The 21,818-nt window shown below is 51.9% G+C and overlaps 1 protein-coding gene across 4 annotated transcripts; it reads left to right on the forward strand.

Moving 5' to 3' along the window:
- Positions 1-5,242: 5,242 nt before the first annotated feature.
- LOC119234007 (anthrax toxin receptor-like) lies at positions 5,243-20,006 on the forward strand. 4 transcript variants are annotated; one of them, XR_008549960.1, is made up of 16 exons: positions 5,243-5,711; positions 7,511-7,582; positions 8,916-8,987; positions 9,939-10,020; positions 10,110-10,143; positions 11,127-11,206; positions 11,282-11,350; positions 11,653-11,733; positions 11,825-11,885; positions 13,529-13,598; positions 14,159-14,249; positions 15,214-15,330; positions 16,031-16,185; positions 17,545-17,610; positions 18,898-18,990; positions 19,677-20,006. XR_008549960.1 is itself a non-coding variant. In XM_054690328.1 (13 exons), exons 1-13 carry the CDS (start codon positions 5,434-5,436, stop codon positions 16,058-16,060), a joined length of 1,137 nt encoding a protein of 378 aa, XP_054546303.1. In that variant the 5' UTR covers positions 5,243-5,433; the 3' UTR covers positions 16,061-16,975. The 4 variants fall into 4 exon arrangements, 3 of the variants coding, with proteins under 3 accessions (XP_054546303.1, XP_054546302.1, XP_054546304.1); XM_054690328.1 differs by lacking the exons at positions 17,545-17,610; positions 18,898-18,990; positions 19,677-20,006 and having other exon boundaries at positions 16,031-16,975; XM_054690327.1 differs by lacking the exons at positions 16,031-16,185; positions 17,545-17,610; positions 18,898-18,990; positions 19,677-20,006 and having other exon boundaries at positions 15,214-15,624.
- Positions 20,007-21,818: the final 1,812 nt, after the last annotated feature.

Below are 21,818 nucleotides of genomic sequence, written 5' to 3' on the forward strand. Positions count from 1 at the left end.
TGATCAGAACTACTGTCTGCTCTCACCCCAATATCCTTGAATGTTGTGTTATGTTTCAGTTGAATTTCTCTCAGACAGCTAAAGGTAGAAATATGTCAGGTTTGGGTTTTTCACTTGTATAGGCTGAGTGGATGGATAGGGATGACTAACTTTCCCCATGTTTGAAAAGAATTTCTGCCATCATGTGTGTAAGTGCATGTGGATGGATTTGCAGGGATATAATTAGTCACATGACTTTTAGCCTTGAAAGCCTTTATACCTGGAATTGTTTCTCCTTGTCCACCACACCCCAACCCCTCTGACAGGTTACAGGGGCCTCCTCCATGGCCAGCACAGAAGAGAGAGGGAGAGAATCTGCCCCTCATGGGCTATTCCTTTCCTGCCAGCACTTCTGTCTCCCCAGCTGTATATAGTGCCAGGCACAAGGCACTTCAGAGAAATAAGAGAACTTACAATGGAGGCCACATAGAAGGTGCTGGAATTATGTGGGGAAGGGAGAGCTCAGCACTTTCAATTTGACCCATTCAGAGACTCCCTCCATGAGCAAAGGCAGGTTCAATAGCGAGAACCAGCAGTGACTCCACACTTGCCTCCTGAGACCCTTCATGCAATGTGAGGCCTTGACCAAATTTTGGTTTGGTTTATGTCACAGAAGAGACGATTGTTCCAGAAGATGGTGCTGAGAAATTTTTGTTTACTGGCCCAATTTAAAATTCCTCTTATAACACCAGTGATAACAGTCATGGAACAAATGTGACTGAGATTTCTGTTTCACTCTTTACTTGACAGCACGCCCATCACGTACCACCTTCTGTCATCACGCTGTCACTCATGGAAGCTATGTTTCCCTTTCTGAACCCTGGAGATGATGCTTTCAAACCTGGAAACATGAGAGAGTACTCAGAGAATTGGGGCTGTCGGGGTGGGGGAACCCAGCAGACGTTTGCCCGGGTCACAGCCTCCCACCCAAGCTCATGCTATGAGCATCAGACCCACAGATGGGGTGTCCAGCTCTGTGCTGGAAGACTGTCTCCGCCCCTCCCTCTGCCAGTGCCCATCCTGCCCAGTATATGGTCTGCAGGCCTCAGGGAGCCATGGAGGTTGCCTGCCACTCCCCTGGCCTTCTCCCCAAATCACCCATCTCTTCCCTCTCTGCCATCTTAGGCACCTGGCTGACACTACTCCCTACTGCAGGGACTACTATTATCCCAGGAACCTCAAATCCACTGAGAACCCACCCAACAGCAAGGGCTCCTGATCCTTGGCCTTGTCGCAGTTTATGAGAAAGGAGCCAACAACTGACAATGCAGACAGGCAGGAAGAGGGCAGGGGAGCGCAATCTGGCCCACTTTCTCAACCTCACCAGCATGCCCTGAAGGCAGCCTTTTCAGCTCCCTGCAACCCTCACTTGCTCATTATCCTAGCAGCTCTGGGTAGGTTGTTGTTTCCTGCCAAAGGTGCTGGAGGAAGTTGGGTATGGCCTGGGCTACAGCCTGCCCTCACCTGACCCTGGCCAGGATAGACCCCGCCTGATCCAGGGTCCACACCCCGGGGCAGGGGGAGGGACAGGAGGGTTTTAGTGGCTTCTTCCTGCAAGCTGTGCTTCTGACTGGTGCCACTCTATTAACTGAGGGCCTCTCTGTAGAGGAGACGCGGTGGTCCAGAAGAGCTAGATGGAAACCAGCAAGTCCTTACAGCCAGGCCATAGTCTCTCGGGTATCCTGACCGTCCTCACTTGTCAAGTAGATTCCCTGCACAGCGGACACCTCCCAGTGACTGGCCCCTTTCACAGCCCTGCTGAGGACTCAGAGCCACCAGAGTCCAACCCGACAAAGACTCCTCCTGTGGGGGGTGTGCATTCCCATTTAACCCAAGAAGATTGAAGGAGGGAAAACTACAGCTCAGACAGGATCCTGCAAAGATATTCAGTGAATGGGAGCCCTGATGTGTTGTGCTCTAAACCCGGATAAACTGTTGCTAGACTCTGAAGGGTCATTGTCTTCAGCACTAAAACCCCCCAAGCTCCTGCTGGTCCTTTCTTGTGCACGCCCCTTCCCAGGACATCCCCCTGGTTCTTCCCTCCTCCTTGTTCCCAGCACCAGGGGCTGCCATCCAGGCTCAATATGCACAACTTGCCGCCCTTATTAAGCCTGGTTGCTCGGGAACAAGCACAGTGTCAGCTGCCTCTGCGGTCTTTGCCCAAATTCCTGACTGCCCAGCTTTGGCTCTGGGGTTCCATCTCTCAGGGAGGTGCTCACCCACTCAGCCCTGTCTCAGGTTCCTCAGGTGACAGGACAGGCCTCCTCCTGGCCAAGGAGGCTTATGGGCACACGGAGCCTCAGAGATTCTGACATGAGGGTCACATGGCAACTTGGAGCAGAGAGGATGAGGGCACCCCTTTTACCACATATTTGCCAGCAATGTCATAGCCAGAAGCTGTGGCTCTGGACCCGAAAGGACTGCTTGACCCTCCCATCATCAAAGGAAGGGGGATCAAAGTAGGCAGGGCCAGGAGGCACTGGAGGCTCAGCCACCATCCTGCAGGGCACACATGCTGTCCATCCTGCCCTGGTGGACACCAAGGTAGCTGGGAGACCGCAATGCTTTCCCTGTCACACTCTCAGCAGGCTGGGTTGTCTTGCAGTTTGAACATAAGGTGTGTCAGTGAAGGGAAGCCCCACTTCAACCCAGATCTGGATGCAAAGTCTCTCTAGAAAGCCATGAAGAGGCATAGGTGAATGGCAGCCATGGCTTGCCCTGGCAACACTGTTACTCTGAACCTTCAGGCCCTCCTGCTCACAGACCTGAAGAGGGGAAGTCAGGGACAGCCAAGGAGTCAGGGCCTCCATATAACTTTATGAGAACCACCCCTCCCCCCCACACACACACGTGCAGAGAATCACACACATCCCACCTTCTCCAGCACTGGTCTACACTTATCCTCCAAAACTGGGGGTGGAGGGGAGGGGCCCAAGTAATAGAGGAGTGGCTAGGGCATCTCCTGGGTATGCTGTACTCCCAGGGCAGGCATCTTCACTCCACTAAGGATGGGTTTTTTTTCCTCATAGTATGCCCCACAAAACTGGGGCCTCTGCTTGCCACTGTGAATCTAGGATGGGATGATGTTGCTCTTGCACCTGGTACAGAGGAGATGGAATTTTCGAGGGACTGAACTGTGCTTAGTGGGCACCAGCTGAAGAGGTTCTGTGAGACTTCCCTTCTCCACATCAGCCGGCCCATTCTTCAGTCTCTAGTACCCAAATGCCATGTGCTGCGAGCAGGAAAGGGCTGATCTGAGTCCTTGGGGTTTGCATGGCTGACCAGAGAGCCCTCCTACTGTTAACCCCGGAGGGTTTACTCCCTAGCTGGCTCAGAATGGACAATAGGTACAAGAAGAAGCACCATTAGAAGAAACTAGAAATCATGATTTTTCCTCTCCTTGCTTCCCAACCCAGATTTACTATTATCTCCACTTTCAGATGAGAAAGCAGAGACAGGGAGGTCAGATTGCTGGCAGACACCCAAACCCAGTTTTCTGATCCCTCAGCCATGACCAGATGACCATCAGGTCCACACATTCCAGCACTGGAGTCTTGGCCTGTGCTCTGCCTCTACAGTGGTGGGTGGAAGGGAGCGTGAAAGGATGGATTTTCTGTCCAGATGTCTTGTCTACATCGTGAAAGCCATCTGGTTTTTGGGTGTGCAGGTGCAGGTCCCCATAACTAACAAGCAGCTGCCCCCCCTCCTCTCTGGGCTTCCCCAGCACTTCCCTCCCATCGGGGCAGTGGAGCTGCTCACTGTGCACCCCTGCAAGGACCAAAAAGCAGGCCATCACCGATGTGCTCACTCGGAGAAGCAATAAGTTGAGGCAGCAGATTGCCAAGTCCTACAAGGTTCAGTTGAGCAAGGTCAGGGGCACTGGGGCACTGGAGCTTAGAGGGGCATGTATGCTGGGTCTGGGACATCAGCGGCTGCCAGAGATAACCTAGGAGATGATTACATTCTGGGGGAGGGCCTTTTCTAGGGGCCAGTCCACTGGAAACATGTCCTTATGGGATATATTTACAGTAAAAAAATACATTCATGGCTTATCTCACATTCAAAATTAACTCTCTTGTGTTTTTGTAGAAATCTTACTTATGGCTGCCCACACCCTCTGGGTGCCAGGGAAATTGTCTAACCAGAAAGAGGGTAGCTACCAAAAGCCTTCAATAAACATCATTCTTAAGGTTCTGTTAGAAGTGTTCTTTCAAATGAAGAATACCACCACAAAGACCTAGTGGCATTTCACTGGAGAATGAGCCAGAGCTTTTGGTTTATGGTTTTTTATGGACACAATTTTACAGAAAATGTTTTAGACCAAGAGATTTTAGCAAACTGGTTAAATATATTTCTTTGTGCTATCAATAAACAGTTTAAAAACCGTATTTTTTAACATCATTAACAATGGCAGCAAAATGATAAGGCATTCAGATAAGGCACTTGACAGAAGAGGTCAAGATCTCTTACAGAAATTTCATAAAAGACATTGAACACCTGCTTATGGAGACACTGATAGGGGGAGTCTGGATTGCAGATTCACATCCCTCCAATGTATCCCCATATCCCTATTATTGCAATCAAATATTACAAAGGTTTGGGGAGAATAGAGATGGGGTGCTGCTTCTAAAATTAAAAGTTCAGGGGGTTCCAATGATCCATGGAGCAAACAAGGCAGTACAGTTCTTTCTCAATATCTGATCCATGCAACTATGAGCATGATAAAGTGGTTCTTCTTTGACTTAGTAAGTTTGGGGTGGTTGATTCACATTAGTGGATAAGTGGAATCCCCTTCACAAACAAAATTGCACCACTTTCTTCAACTTCTTGATCCTCCCACCCCCTAGAAGACATCAGTGTTCACTCAAATGGCCATTAAGCACTCTGGTTTCCCAGCCATGAGCCCCACCGACAGTGATGTCCCTCTCTGAGCCACCCCAGCAGCTCTGAGAGTTTGCAAGACTCATCATCCTGGAGGATTTAATGGCCATCAGTGAGGGCTCAGGATAAGGGAAAGTGGAGGTTCTCCTCACAGCCCCTTCAGAGATGCCCTGACTCCCGCCTGGGAATGTCAGTAGGCAGGCAGTGAGCAGAGCTGCAGTGAGCCACCACAGGGTCGCCATGTCAACCTCCCTGTCCATCACAAAACAGGGCATTATGTCTCTATGGGTTAGGGAATTACCCTGACAGGTAGTGTGGCCTCCACCATGCTGTATTATCAGTCCTACTCTGCCCTTAGTGCAGGTCTACTAGTAGAGGCTATTGTTACTTAATTAAAGGAAAGACTTGATTAAAGGGGTAGAGCCCCTAAACATTGCTTAAAACAGTGAAGGTCCTAGCTTGCCTGACTTCAAGAAATAAGTATCCCTTGCAGCCTCCAGGGCTGCCCAGAAAATGGGAAGCAGCTACCCTGGGGCTCTGGGGCTTGCATTCCTCCTCTTGCTGGTTTTACCCCCTCTGCTGCCAAGCAGTGGGTCATACCAGCACAGAGCCCCGACCTGGCTTGATTTCCACCACCTCAGTCGGGCCAGGAGAAGCCTCTCCAGCAATACCAACCAAGATAGGGAAAGCACCCGCCAGGGCCACAGCCAGGACACCGGGTCCAGGGAGAAGCTGACAGATGACAAGAAATCCTGCCAGAGCAATCTTGACCTCTATTTAATCTTGGACAAGTGAGTGGACCTCCTACTGGGCCATCGACTTGGGGGGCAATACAGGGAGCTCCTTTCTCAAAACTTGTTAATAACGTCCTGGGTTTTTGGTTATCATTTTATGCTTGGTTTTGTTTCTCACCCAAATCACTCCATTTTTACAGGCCTCCAGAAACACTGCTGAGTTGTTCAGGGCCTTCTCATAGTGTCACTGCCAAGAAAGTCCTTTGCTTTACTGGCTAAGTGTTTTTGCTACTTTCTTCTATGATCTATGTGTTTTCTGAACACTTTGCTCTCTGGGTGTGGTCCCGAGAAAGCTGGGCTCTATAAAAGCCTTTATGACATTGAAGAAGGAAAGGTGTCCGGGGCAGTGGCTTGGAGACACGGCCTTGGTGGTTTCCAGCTCCCCTGTTGGGCTGAGAATTAGCTTCCCCTCTTCAGTAGTAGCCGTGGTATGACGTCGGTGACCTCATGGAAGCACGTGGCTGTTTCCAAAGCCCTTTCCCTGCTGTGCCATCCTCAGAGAGGCCTGGGGAAGAGCAGGGAGGGTGTGTGCCATCTCCTGGGAAGGATGAGCATCCCAGAGTTGAGGGCAGTAGCCCAGAGACACTCAGGACGACTTATCCACTGCTGACAAACTAGGTATAGAAGTTATCTACAAATATGGTTTTTTTCTCCTTTCACCAATTGTACATATATATGTGTGGCACGTTGGGGGCACAATTTATATCTTTGGGATGTGATGACCTCTTTATCACTATGACTATCCAATATTGTTTTATTTCCCCTGCATGAAATATCTTCTTCCATTCCTTCACATTCCATCTGTTCCTCTTTAAAGTGAAATATGTATCTATAGGCAACACATCCATAACTGGCCTTATGTGTCCATCTAATCACAGCACTATCTTTGCTTGATGAATTCAACATATTTAAATTTGGAGTGATTATTGATATGTAAGAACTTGCTCCTGACAATGTATCATTTCCTAAATGTGATATATTTACATGATAGCTTTTTGCTTTCCTTCTGTTCTGCCTACCTTTGTAGACTGGGTTTCTTTATGTACATTCTGCTTCCCTTTCTAGCCTCTGCTCGTTTGTTGAATGTTTCTCTGGGGAAACCAGGACTTGGAGCTTTGAAATCTGCCTTTTAGTTAGCATCCCGCCATGCTACTAGTATTTGTTTGTCGTTTATTTCAACAATTATCAAGTAAATGCATGAACACAAAATGAAAGTCAAACACTGTTACAAAGGTCCTGCGAAAAACTCCAGGCTTCTTTCCCACCGTCTCCACTTCTGATCCCACAGCTCAGAGAGAGCTCTTAAAAATCTTGGAGATCTTGTCAGGTTATGACTTTGTTCCTCATAACAGACTTGTACTGACACTTTACTTTGTAAAGTGTACTGGTACTGACACTGTACTTACACTTTACTTGCTGCTAGATAAGAGACAGAGAACTGGCCATGGTTATTCCCCAAGGACACAAAGGACCAGGAGAGTCAGAGTTACAGGATGTAGGAGGTTTTTTTTAGAAAAGCATCCTACTTCATGTCTTATCTAGAGCTAGTGTGGCACAACCAGCCATCCTTGTTTGCCTCCACAGGGTCTCCCTCTTGAATCCCTCAGTTGCAAGCACACAAATCCCATTGGTGATGTCCACCTCATTACACTGACGAAAGTCACCATCAGGAAGGCCCACTGGGGTTGCTGACAGTGTGCGGCAGCATGGTGGGGGGAGTAGCTTGTTGGATGGTTTCAGATTAAACTCTGCCAACTCAAAGAATTCACCTTATTCCATTGATTTTTCATTTTCAGGTCAGGAAGTGTGGACACCAACTGGATATTTATACACGGCTTCGTAGAGGATTTCCTCAAAATATTTGAAAAGTATGACTTCTCCATCTGGTGGGGCATTTGCAATGCCAGGCAGAGAGCCTGTTTGCTTAGACCCAGTGGGCATGGGTATCTTGGATCAGCAGCATGAAGCCCCGGGTGGAGTTCTGAACCAGTCAAAAATGCAGTTCACTCAGTTTCCATGGGCTCCAAAGGTTCTAGAGATTCGGGTGTTTCCAGACTTGGTTTCAAGCCACAGTGTAAGAAATACTGATTGACTGGAGGATGTCACAGATTAGATCAGGCTAACCTGTAACACAGTTGAAAAAAAAAAACAAAAAAACCCACACTTGTTTAAATAGTTCCAAAGAAAATGGTAAAGGACCCTCATGGCAACTTTTAAGAAAAAGCAAGAATTCCTAGAGAATATTAATGGCAGTTATCCCCAGGATATGGACACTAGAAATAGGACTGTTAGGAAGAAGAACAGAGTAACAAGAGCATCAAGGAGACTTCCTGTGGAGAGAGTGATGTGTTTAGGGGGACAGAGGGCTTAACTCACAGAAGGGGAACAACTGAGTCTGGGACAGGGCAGCTTGGGGTCAAGAGCCAAAGGGCTCATACAGCCAAGCCAGGGGACTCAATGCACCTGAGCAACAGGAAGTTATAAATGACTCTTGGGCTGAGTGTGGGTGATGAGGATTGTGCTCCAGGAAAACTGGTAATTGTGGGTAAAATGAGTGGGAACAAGACCACAGCTACATGGAGTTCATCAGGGACTAGGGCAGCAATCCTCTAACAGACAAAGGGGGCCTGTGACCCAGAAGACAGTGGGCAGGGAGAGGAAAGGGATGGAGGCATGTGAATGAGTCGCAAAAGGAACAATAATTTCTCTTAGACGGAGGCAGGAAAGTAACATAGTCCAGGAGGGAAGGGCTTAGAGTTTCCAAAAAATGTTACAGAGAATAGAGGCTACTCATGTGGCAGGGATAGGGACCTTCACCTAGTGTGAGGCATGAACCGTGTGTGTATGTGTGTGTGTGTGTGTGTGTGTGTGTGAGAGAGAGAGAGAGAGAGAGAGAGAGACAGAGAGAGACAGAGACAGAGAGACAGAGACAGAGAGACAGAGACAGAGACAGAGACAGAGAGAGAAAGGTAGAGGATGGGATCTAGGGATAGAGCAGGACACCACCCTGACAGTCTCCCTTGATCGCCACATATTTGCTGGCCTCAGAATCCTTTACTAAATTTATGGTAACTTCTGGAACTCAGGAAGGGGTCACAGGCTAGAGGGAAGTGAAGACAGGCAGGTGTCCCCTCCCTGGCTGCTCATGGGGTCATTTGAACCTCTGTTTATGACTCTCACATACACGTGCTTCCTCCCCAGCCCGAACATGAGGGTCTCGATCTTCACCTTCTCCACAAGGGGCCACACCGTCCTAAAGCTCACCTCGGACAAGTAAGTTCAGATTCACTCCCTCAAGGCAGACCTGCTGGTGGTGGGAGGGGGGAGACGGAGGCCATGGAGAAAACTCGGCAGAGGAGTCCTGAGTTTCAGTCAGGAGCCCACAGGCTTGCTGCCTGGGCGGGGCTGGCTTCTGCTCAGAGACCACCCTGTGCCCCCAACATCTACTCCCAGCCCCTCTGATAACTCTGGCACTGACACTGGCAGCTCTTGTGTTTCTAGACAATCTCTGCCACTCAGCCTTGCTGTGCCGGCTCAGATCTTCACTTGGATCAGCCTGATCCAGCTCCCCCACCACTTATGTCCCACTCCCACCTGTTATGTACCTTAGCAGAGCTAGTAAAGGACAAAAGTGTGGCCATCTGCAGCTCACTGCTCTCCTGCCAGCATGGGTGGCACTCATGGCCCCTTCCCTGGCCTTAGATTTTCCCTGTCAGGAGCTCTGAAGTAGGGACTCAGCACTCAAAGCAGCTTTGCTGCTTCCTTCAGATCCAATCCTGATCGGAGGGAGGCTGTGAGTTCTAAGTCACCCTCAGTGGTCCAGGGCAGAGAGGAAGGGACAGGGCAGGGGTATTGCCAGGGTGACCCTTACCAAAATCAGCCTTGCCTGGTAGAGGGTGATGAGCCCCACTGGGGACCCCTGAGGTGCTGGCAGTCCCATTGTGAGTTCCAGTTCACATTATCACAGTCACAACTGCTCCCCACTCTGCCTTGGATTGTCAGATCCTTCATGAAGCCTGCTGGGTCTATGAACCTGATACAGTGATGAGTACAGACAAGGTCAATTTCAATGACCCCTGGCTAAAGGCCCATGGCTCGGCTTCCTGACTGTGGCCTCCCTCGTCCAGATCGGACTGCCCAGTGCAGAATGTGCCAGCACAGATGGGGCTGTTCGAGAACACTATACCCTTCTTCCTACCGCAACACTCTATTTTATTTTTTTAGAAAAGAAATTGAAGACGGTCTCAACAAACTACGCAACACAGTGCCTACCAGAAACACAGACATGCAGGAAGGATTTAAAGCGGTACAGCCAGAGCTCTAAGAATTTATCCTGCTTTAGCAAGTGCTCAGAATATCACTGAGTCCTCTCAACATGCCTTCCTGTTTTTGCAGGTCAATGAGCAGATCTCCACAGCAAACTCTGGAGGTAAGCTCTGCTGACTTCGAGACTGTCAGTTCCAACAGTCAGGCCGGGGAATCAGCAGTCTGGTGGCCCCCACTTGGAGCTGACTCTTGTGCAAGTTTCCTGCCCAATATGTCCTCCAGGCTCCTCGTCTGGAAGGGCAGAGGGGAAGGGCAGCCCCCCTGCTCATTCAGAGACTTGCGCGGTCATGGGTGTACTTTCCTGGTGTTTATTAAATATGAGGGACCCGATCTACAGTTGAGCTTGTGGAAAAGGGAGAAAGGCCAGGGGGCACCTCGGGCAGACAAGACTCTGCTTATGGAATAAAAGTTCTTGATTTTCCCCTTGCTGACCACACTCTGCTGCGTTCCCATGGCTGGAGCTGCCTCCTTCCCCTTCATCATCTTCCCTCTGCTGACGCTCCTGCTGGCCTGTGTGTCCCAAGGGCTAGCAGCTGTGTCAGCCCAGCACCCTCTCCGTTGGGATTGAGTCTGTAGGGTGGATGCTTCAGGCACAACAGGTGAAAGTGGGAGACTGTGGGGAAAGGCTGACATCTGGACTCAAGGTCCACTCCCCAAATATCTCTTCCCTGTTTCTGATTGACTGGGCCCCAAGGGGCCAGCAGTAGTGCCTCTGCCTGCTCTGAGCCTGAAGGACAAGTTTTTGTTGGTGAGGCTGCTTCCTCATTGCTCTCGGGAAAGGCATGAACTTGTCCATTGAATTAGCAGGACTCGCCCTCAGGAAACAGGATCTGCCATCTGTGGCAGTGAGAACCCAGGAAGGAAAGTCCTCAGCCAGGCTCAGTCTCCTCCTCTGTAAAGTGGGTTGGCGAAGGAGTCTTCTCCCTCCAGCGGCTGCTCCATAGCCCTCTAGGCGCTCAGGAACGGGGCTGCGGGGGTCTGGCAGCCTCTCTCTGAAGAGGAAGCAGGGGCAGTGCATGGCCTTCACACCTGTGGCAGGTCACTCTGGGCGCCTTTACTGACCAGGACCTCCTGCTTCTCCCACAGAAAAGAAAGTGCACTCCATGGTTGTCTTCCTAATTGATGGAGCACTTTGGCCTGAGTCCTTTCAGGCTACCAAGAATGAAGTGAGTCCAGCCCACCTTGACCAGCCTTTGCTCCACATGTTTAGTGATTTGCACTTAACACGGTCTATGTCTTAGGCTCAGAGGACTCGACAACTGGGAGGGACTGTTTACGTTGTGGGTGTCAACAACTACGTGAAAAACCAGGTAATTCAGAACAGCCGCCAACTGAGGAGTCTCGTGGAAAACGTTGGCAGGGCCACCCAGAGGATGGCTCTCTAACCCACCCCATGTATCTGGACAACATGTGAACACTGCAAAATGAGTAACTGTGTTGGAGCCCACAGACCTGGGGAACAGTTAGATCTTTCCTTTCCAGAAAGTTGGGCTGCTGGTCAGGGTGGGGCACTGAGTTTCACATGGCATGAGGCCTGAACCTCAGGTCGGGGATGGTGGTCTGCTGGCCCCTCAATCCTGCTGTGGGTCCAAAACTTCTGCTCCTCTTGTAGCTCCTGCCAATTGCAGACAGCGAGGAGCATGTGGTTGGCGTGCACAGTGGATTCTATGATCTCAAGCACATCATTGACTCAGTGAGAGAGGGATGGTGTGGAGGGTGGGATGAGGTGGCTCTTACCATGCCCACTCTTCACTTTACCTGACCCGATCCGCTCTCTGTTCCAGCTTGTAGCTAAGTCCTGCATTGAGCTTACAAGTGTGGATCCGCCCATTCACTGTGTGGGAGGTAAGAGCTGAGTCTCTATTCTAAACAGAGGCTTTTGTGCTTGTGTGTGTTGCATGTTGTGCTTCGATGTGTGTGATGGATGTAGTGTATTGTGCAGTTTAAATGTGTGATGTGAATACATACGTGTAAATGCTCTTTATTCCCAGTTTTCATGAGCTAGAGTTGACATACTGTTCTATGTAAGTTGAAGGTATATCACATAATGGTTTGACATATAAAACTTGAAATGATTACCAGAATAAGAGTGTATAATTCTTTTTCAATAACAAAATCAGAAGTTTAATTTAAAAATGAGGAAAAACATTACATAGTAGCAATTAAACCCAAGATCTTCTGACAAGTAGAATACTTTTGAGCCAATTTGGGATCACCCCAGTAGCACAGGGCTGATATAGAGTTGAAACATCAGTGTATTCCTCCCATCAGCCAAATGAAGAAGAGGAAATGATGATTTCAGTGTGTGAAGAAAAAGTTCAAAGTCCAGTGTCTTAATACGGGCATAAGGTGACCAACATCCCTCCACGCAAACACTCCAGCTGACATCAGCTTCAGGGTTAACAGGAAGGCCTCTCCTGAGAGCTCGACCTAGAGGAGGATGTCTGCTCCCCCAGAGGGTCCCGCAGCACTGCAGTGAGGAGGTCCAGGCACTTCCCTTAGGCTACAAGGCCTCTCTCTGTAAGGGCCTGTGAGTGCAGGTTGTGCTGCCGCAGCCCTGGAGCAGACAGAGGAGGCCCACGGGTAAGCACGCCCTTCCCGGGAACAGCACACAGCCTGACCCACCGCATCCTGACCCAGACAGCTGGCTCTGCCTCTGTGTCCTTGCCGGGAAGGCTGGAGCACCCTCACCCGGGTCAGACAGAAGGCTGTTCCAGCTGAGCTCTGCTGCCCGAGGCCAGCCCCAGGGAGCAAGGGACCCAGATCTGCCAGCTCCTCTGTTCTCTCCAAGAGGCAGAAAGATCAATACCCACCCTCCGCTCCGTGAGAGAGGGGAGGCCAGTGGACTGTGCAGGGACCAGCTCAGAATAGAAGCAGGCAGACTTAAGGAAGAGTCGTGGCGCTCATATTCCCATGACTGACCATGGCTCCGTTGCCCATGCTTGCCCAGGCGGGGAGGGCGTGGCTACAGAGCTTCCAGGATGGAAGAGTCTCTGGACTCATCCTGACTTCTCTGAACCTGTAACCTGCAGTGCCTCAAGTGGGCTGTGTTAGAAACACACTTGCCCCACCACCCACAGCACACATGGGTCTTTCCTTGTTTTAAGTCCCCACCCGTGCAGGCAACTGGCAGCCTGGTTTCTCTGGGCATGTCCAGGGAGACACCCAGGCAGGAATGTCTGAACAGCATGTGAACACACAGACAGGTGGGGAGACCAATCATACCCACCGAAGGTGACAGGAGCCCTCACCACCCCCCCTGCCAGCCTGGTCCAACAATCCCTGCTCTGTCCTTGTAAACTCTCCTCTAGTCAACCGCTGCCACCCAGCGTCACAGTCATTTGTGGTAAAGTTCAAGGCAGCTGCTGAGAGGGCAGAGAGGAGACGCTGCATCTGCCCCGCAGAGCTGCACCAGCCAAGGGCAGGCAGACGGGAATTGGGGTGGATGGGCACGTCCACTGGCTTTCTTCCTGTCTCATTTTCTTTAGATAAAAAAGCCACCCAGGTGGAAGACACCAGCATAAAGTGTCCAGGAGTGAAGATAGAGGTACCAGCCAAGTAAGTGCCATTCTGGGACAGGTAGGCATTTTTGCCCCAGGAGATGGAGAATGTGGGGCACCTCTGCTGGGCAGCATGTGACATGCTCTGGGAGGCTTCAGGGCATCGTCCTGACCTTGGAGCTACGCCGATGAGCTCAGGGAGCTACGCCGATGAGCTCAGGGATCTGCTGTGCTGCAGCCCAAGCTGAGGACAGACATGGACAATGAGGGAACCAGGGGGGCTCCTCTATTCTCAGCAGCCTTCAGAGCAGAGCCAGAACAATACAAATACACAAGAGTCAGGATGGTGACACCACACAGCCTCCCTGGTCACTGAGCTCGTGACCACAAAGCATCTGACCCCATGCAGAGTTCCTAACTGCTCATCCTCATCAACGAGGTGGACCTCGTGAGACTTGGGGTGGGGTCTCCTCCCCAGGCCGTCTGCCCACCAGTAGCCCCGAATGCCTGATGTTCAAAGCCATCACAGTAGGGAGAGCTGTGGGATATGGTTTGACCAGAAACAACGAGCTGTGCCAACCTGCACTTGTGGTCCCCATCTGTCCCCTCTGTGTTTAGCGAGATCTCTGTTGAAGTGAGCCTGAAAAACGGTGCCAGCTTCATCAGCAACGGGCTCAAGATCAGCAGCAAGGACTGTGGGAGTCACAGAGTATGTACATGGATTCCCTCTGGGCTGCCCAGAAGCCTGCTCGGAGGACAGAGTCATGCTAGGGAGAGAAGAGAGTGGACCAGTGCCCATGTAGGCCTAGCAAGTAGCAGGTGCTGGCAGGACTGGGCGGCATCTCCCATCAGTGAGGCCCTTAGCCCTCATCAGTGTTTGAACATACCTGGGGGTTTCTAGGAGCCCTGGAGTGCAGCCATCTTAGCATGACAGACGCCCTCTACTCTCTGAACACTGTCACTGAAGGCACGTACAAGGGAGAAATAAGCACCCAAGCAGATTGCAGAAATGGTGTTGAGGATCTTCCCATGTTAAATAGCGCCTGGCCAGCAACCCTAACCTGGTCTGTGGTGAGGAAGTTGGGGAACCATCTTAATTCCACTGGGAGTTGCTAGGAGGTTCAGTGCAAGGAACCAGACTCCAGGATCTGGGCATCGGGCCTTCCCAGCAGGCTCCAGGCACAGGGGATGTGTTGGGCACAGCTGGGCCCTGTACAGTCAGGGTGCGTTTCCTCTGCATTGGTGCCCGGTGTGTGACCATCACAGCCCCTGGGACCCTGAGGACACTGGCTGTCATTTTTCAGATCCCTTTAGCCCCTCCCCTCCTTCCTCTTTCCCCACACTCCTCAGCTGTCCTGGCTGCAGCTCTCCCTACATCACTCTCCTCAGCTGGAGGAGAAGCTATCAGGGCCCTGGGAGGGATCAGGAGTCATCTCAGCAAGGGACACCGGGGAACGAAGGTGACAAGCTCTTTCCTTGTCCCCCATCACCCGGGCACCGTAGCCCAGGGCAGTGAGGCATGGCAGTGGCAAGCATTAGGCTGGAGAAGAGTGTGCTGGGGAGCAGGACTTTGGTGCCCGATTGCCAGAGCCCGGTGTCTTGTACCTGCTTGTGAGGGTCCCCACCAGCTGACATCTCTATGTTGTCTGAATTGTGTCTGCACATCCGCTCAGACCTGCCAGAGGATGCGCATGAGCCCCTCAGGAGTCCCGCCGACGCACAGCTCGTCTGTCATCAGGCCCATGAGGAAAGTCCTCAGGAGAAACGCAGGGCAGATCCCGGGAGTGCAGGTGAGCAGCCCTGACCTTGCCGTTCTCTCTGCCACCCTGTTCCAGGGTACCACACCTGTCTCCCGCCTACTGCTCTGAGCAGAGACTGTGTGGGGTCCCACCTGAGTCCCACTCACCCCAGATTCAGAACCACAGCCAGAGACAGCCCCTTTATTCAGCCCCACATGGACCTGGCCTGTGCCAGGACTCTGATGTCCCGCCACACCTCAAGACCCTCTCACATCCTACTCACATGTGGACACGGAGGCTCAGAGAGATTGAGGAGCTCAGCCAATGGCTCAGAGCCTACAAGAGAGGGAGGCTCATGTACTATGGTCCTGGGTCTCCTGCTCTGCTCTTGCATACCCAAATTTCAAGGGGCCCCACCCTCCCCCAGAAACCCATCTGTGTATGTGTACAATTCTGTGTCCCTGCACTGCCACGCAGGGTTTGGGGGGGGTGGGCTGGGCTGGTCTCTCCTCAAGGATTCTGGTTTCCTTGACAGGGCTCTGAGCTGAGCCTCTGAGCACGGCCAGTGGGGCGGGTGTGTCCCATCTCCACGGTGGGCACTGAGCATAGTTGGGCTGAGTACTTGTGTTCTGCCCAGATGGTAATCTACAGAGAATTAAAGTGGGCTGATGGGCGTCTAGACTACATGCTCGGGGTGGGTGTCTAGGAGGCCCCAAGCCCACACTCCTGGTCTGTGGTCTTTCTGCCGAAGGTGAATGCACCTGCCATTCTAATATGTTAGCCGCACTTACTGGAAACCAAAGCTCAAATCGCTCCAAGATCAACACTTACCACTTGGCTGCATCATTACTGATACTACTAATACCTCTGATGATAGGGTGCTTGTGGCGACTCCACAGCAGAAAGGTGAGTGCCCCAACCTGCACACCTCCCTGAGCCCAGACAACTCCTCTAGGGAACAATCACCTGCTGCCCTGGTCTCTGCTTCTCCCCTCAGTGCACAATCTTAACAGGAGCAAAGGAAGACAGACTCTACCCTCCATTCCGAGGCAGAAAAATGACCTGACAGGGGCCTCCTACTTCATGCTTGTTAGTCTATGTTCTATTTGCTGCCTGGTTCTTGGGGAGAAGGGCTCAGAATCCTGGCAGGGCTGCCTCGTGGCCCCTGGACTCTGAGCGTACAGGCAGACGAGAGGCTGGGATGAGGACTCAGCTCTGTTGAGGGAAGAAGCAGGGGCACAGCAGGGGCACAGCAGGGGCACAGAATGAGCAGGAATCCCAAGCTCTGGGCAGCGAACTTTAGAAATTAGCAGGGAAGAAAAGAAAAAAGAAATCAGCACGGTGTCTGCACATCCAGTGGTGCTTCCACTTCCCTCTATCTTCTTCCTGAGTGCCAAGGAGTGCTGTCAATACCGGGCACACAGGGACAGAAAGGAAGCAGTTGCCAGCCTGTCCATAGCAGCTATAGTCTGGGATCTGGGCAGGTGTTGGTACCTGGTGGGGCATAAGGTGGACCACACAATGCCACGTACTGGGGGACACTAGCCCTGATAGCGCAGAGCAATGGCAGAGGACAGCCGGGCCAGGATAGGGGGACAGCAGAGCATGGTAGAGGCAGTAAGAACACTGCTGGATGGCGAGAAGGAAGAGCATAGGAGAAGGCACAGCAGCAGCCAGGAGCGAGCAGGGCCCAGAAGACAATGCATCCCCTCAGATAACTGAGGAGTCAGGTGCTCAGGGACATGCAGCCTGATGGCCACAGACCCAGATGGTGGGCACCCACAGTGACACCCAAACCATGTTCTCACTCACTCCCGCTGAGCAGAGTCCCCTCCTACCTGTGTGAACCAGCCAGAGACCTAGGAAGCAGGCCCCACACAGAGGCTGGCCTCGGTGCCAAAGCACTGTGGTCAGGGAGGCTGCATCTGCCAACACCAGGCCAATCAGCATTTGTTGATGCTCCTCCCCAATGTCCACCTTTACACTGTCAAACCCCATGACCAGGCTTCTCCAAAGGGCAACGCAGGAAACCCCGGGGGCAGGAGAGAATATTTTGCCCTTTGGAGAAGGATTATCTTTGCAAAATATGTGGAGTTTGCCTGTGCTTCCCACGGAGCGTCTCCCTTGCAGTATAAGGTGCTGTTAATCAGTTGTCCTTGAATCCTCCCAACAAGCTTTAGCTGAGGGGCCAGAAGTTGACAGGTGCCAGGGCAACACCTCATGTGTCTGCACTTGGAACTGCCACTCAAAAATTTCTCTTCCTAGCAACCATGTGCACCAACATGCCCCACGGTGGTGGTCCCTGGATATGACAACCTAACACAGCTAGAGGTAAGAAGGGCCCTCGGGGAGGGTGTTATGTGCCTGGCTAGGGCTGTGGAAGAAAGGTACAGACAGGGCGGGCCCAGAAGGCATGGCTTGGATGGAGATGAGTTTTAAAGTAGCTGAACTTTGCTCCCTTGGCTGCAGTACCAGGCTCTCCACTCAGTGGGCCGAGGTTTATGGAAACAGTGACTACACAGAGGTTCTCATCAGCACCAACAATGACTTGGGTTCCCTGAGCAGTAGGAGTGGGTTAAAACAAAATCACTAGGTTCCTGAAGGTCAGAATGTAGAAGAAATAGGAATTTCTGAGTCAAATTCTTTCCCCCATTAAGTGGAAATGCTGGTGTACCTGTCGCCCGCAGAAGCCAGCTCAGCAGAGGGAGGGAAGGAACTGCTGCCTTGTCCTCCTGCCCTCACCCAGGGTGACAAGGGCCACGTGGAGGAGGAGCCTGAGGGAATGTCCTTCCCCAGGAAGTGCTGGGCCGCCCTGCTGAGACACATCCCGCACTGGGGGCCCCCACCACAAGAATAGAGTCCAGATGGCTGGGGTGGAGGAAGAAACAGCCCACAATTTCTGCCTGGCGTTGCCCCTCCTCCTGGTCCTGCCTCTGTCCTGCTTGGGCCATGGCTTCCTCCAGGAGCTTCTATGGCATCAGGAGAGCCAGCCCTGCCTTCCCCTCAGTGTGCGACACAGCGGTGCCCAACACACCTTCCAGAGAGGAGGAAGCCCTGACCAAGGGCTCGTTCCTGCTCACAGGACATGGCTCCCCCTCTGAAAACACCAGGGTGGAGCTGGAGCGCAGGGTCCAGAGCTCCCCTAGGATCCCCCACCAGGGATCCAGTTCACTCTCGGTCTGTCTTGGGCTGCCTCTTCTCTCCACCCTCCGTCAGCAGGACCCTGCACACTCTCAGGGCATGGAGCCTCATCCTGCCTTCCCTGGTGGACCTCACAAGTGCAGGCCTCCTCCTCCCTTCCTTCTAGCTCCTTCCCAGTTACCCCCGCGGACACCTAATGTTCCCCTCCAAGACACCGCATATCACCTCTAGCCTTGTACTTTAACTCTACTAGTAGCTCCTGGCTTGTCCTGCAAAAAACAATGATTTATCCCTAAACAATCCCTGACCCACAACCTCACCCCCCAAAACAGGTCCCTTGCACAAGTAAAGGCCATAGTGTATCCCAGGGAGTTTGTGGGGACAGAGCTCAGGTGCCTTTGGGAACTGGAGCGGACACTGTCCCGCTGGAGGCAGCAGCCAGCTCAGAGCTTCCTCACAGGCTCTTCTGCTTTCCAGGACAAACTGGACACTTTGCGCATGCAGATCATGGGCAATTTTTTTCAAAACCGCAACCGGGGCCCAGCGATGTGTTGTCAGCCGAGGCACAAGGTAAGCAGGGCTCAGGGATGCTCCCCAAGGAAACACCTTCTGCTTATTGCCCTTGACTGCCCTCTGGGACTTTAGGGTGCTGGCATCTGTCAAAAGAATGTCAAAGACATGGTGCCCAGGAGCCTACCAGCTGGTTCTTGACAGCAGACCGTGTGTTTTCCTTGATTTTCATCTCAAGCATGGCAGGAGACAAATATAGAACATTATCCAGCACTTCTAAATTTAAATGAAAAGTCTGGATAATCAGCCTGTTGGGAGTGGTAGGTACCTCTACCCCCTCCCAGCACCAGGGCTGTGGGTCAGCTGCTGCCTCTCATGCTGAGGCCCTCCTGGCTGGGATGGAGACACACCCTCAGCGCACACCTGGTAGCCTGGGGAACTCTGGGTCCCTCATTTAGTCAGAACTTGTCCTTATTCACCAGTCTCCCTGGCAGGGCATGCAGAATCAGTCAGCAGCCAAGCAAAAGAGGTTCAGCGTCAGAGCCCTGGGTGGCTGGGAGGGTGGGCACACCCCAATACCTGAACAGAGTCTCACATAGGAGCCCAGGCTGACTGAGCACCCAGGGAGAGGAATGGCATCCTCCAAAGTCCAGCCTGTGGGAGTAGCCCCCATAAGCCACTGAAACCACAAGTTTCTGTTCCCAATACCAGTGCTGCTCACTGACCTCTCTCTTCTCTTCCCACAGCCATGTTCCCTATTCAGGGCCTTAGGTAGGAGGATGCACGGATAACCACGCTGCTGCCTTCAACCCAGCCCGGCGTGCTTTCCCTCCAACTGTTGCTGGACGCGTTGCCCATATACCCCATGTCAACCTCCCCAACCCATAAGCTCCCAGCCCCCACAATTGGTCTGCTCCAGGCAGCCCTCCAGGATGTTGCCAATGATCCCTGCCCCTATAGGAACATGCAGTGGAATCCCTTTGGCACTCCCACCCCCATAGCCCAGTCCCTAAATCCTCCAGATCTAATGTTAAGTTCTCTATGTACGTAAGTGAACACATATATTGAGTCTTGGTTTACAGTCAAAGGAGTTGGATGTGGTCCATCAGCAGAAGTGGTTCCCCGGCCAGCCCTGCTCCGCTGTGCAGGATGTGGCCACACTGCTCCTGCCTGGACAGAGCACCCCGATGTCCTCTGGCTGTGCACATGGAAGATCCCCTATACATAGCCTGGTCTTCATCAGGCACCTAGGGCTGGGCCACATCCAGTTTTAGCTAAATTCTGGTCTTTGCAAAATGCCAGAATGTCCTTGAAAAAACATCAATCCTTTCTCCTTCCCAAATTTTATGGAGAGAGAAGTACATAACTGTCTCACCTCCCTCACTCCCTTTTTCTTTCATTTTCTGATGACCTCTTGCTGGATATGTCATAAAAAGACACAAGATCCTCCAAAGTTCACCCACTGAAAGTGCAACTTGTCTTTCCAAATACCTCAAACTGTCCCTAAATGCAGGAGGATTTTAGAAGATTCTCTCCACTTCCCTAAGAGAAGGTGAATCTCCCCTATTTGCCACCATGTATTCCAACAGGGATTTAGCATAGTGTCCTGGTTCTCTATCCATCACAGGGCATCTGGGCACTGCCCCATGTGCCACCACAGCACCCAAGGAACCCCATGCGGAACCCATTGGCCCTGGAGGGAGGGTCCCCCAAGTGAACCACAGTGAGCTGTCCCCGAAGCACGCCGATGGTGATCTAAACTACTGTCTGCCCTCACCCCCATATCCTTGAATGCTGTATTATGTTTCAGTTGAATTTCTCTCAGACAGCTAAAGGTAGAAATATGTCAGGTTTGGGTTTTTCATCTGTGTAGAATTAGTGGATGGATAGGGATGACTTCTTTCCCCATGTTTGGAAAGAATTTCTACCATGATTTATGTAAGTGCATGTGGATGGATTTGCAGGGATACACGAAGTCACATGACTTTTAGCCTTGAAAGCATTTATACCTGGAGTTTTTTCTCCTTGTCCACCCCACCCCAACCCCTCTGACAGGTGACAGGCAGCCGACCCCATGGCCAGCACAGGAGAGGGAGGGAGAGGATCTGCCCCTCATGGGCTGTTCCTTTCCTGCCAGCACATCTGTCTCCCCAGCTGTATATAGTGCCAGGCACAAGGCACTTCAGAGAAATAAGAGAACTTACAATGGAGGCCACATAGAAGGTGCTGGAATTATGTGGGGAAGGGAGAGCTCAGCACTTTCAGGGCAGGAAGAAGGCAGGTGAGTGCAAATCTTGCCCACTTTCTCAACCTCACGTGCATGCTCTCAAGGCAGCCTTTTCAGCTCCCTGCAACCCTCACTTCCTCATTATCCTAATAGCTTTGTGTAGGTTGTTGTTTCCTGCCCAAGGTGCTGGAGTAAGCTGGATATTGCCTGGACTACAGCTGCCCTCATCCTGGCCAGATAGACCCTGATCCAGAGTCCATGCCCAGAGCAGGGGGAGGGACAGGAGGCTTTTTGGGGCTTTTTCCTGCAAGCTGTGGTTCTCACTGGTGACACTCAATTAACTGAGGGCCTCTCTGTAGAGGAGACACGGTAGACCAGGAGAGCCAGAAGGAAAGCAGCAAGTCCTCACAGCCAGGCTGGTGATCTTTCCTGACCTTCCACTTGTCAAGTAGGTTCCCTGCACAGCTGACACCTCCTAGTGACTGTCACCAGTCACAGGCCAGCTCAGGTCTCAGAGCCACCATAGTCCTGCCCAAGCCCACGAAAGCCACCTCCTATGGGAGGCTGTGCCATTCCCACTTTCCTCACACCCTGCGGTGCCCCTACTTCTCCCAAGCTCCCACCGCCCAAGGGACATTTCCTCAGTCTCAGGAACCTCCAA

Source organism: Talpa occidentalis, unplaced genomic scaffold, assembly GCF_014898055.3.
Source record: "Talpa occidentalis isolate TD23 unplaced genomic scaffold, MPIMG_talOcc4v2.1 talOcc4.8, whole genome shotgun sequence".
NCBI lineage: Eukaryota > Metazoa > Chordata > Mammalia > Eulipotyphla > Talpidae > Talpa > Talpa occidentalis.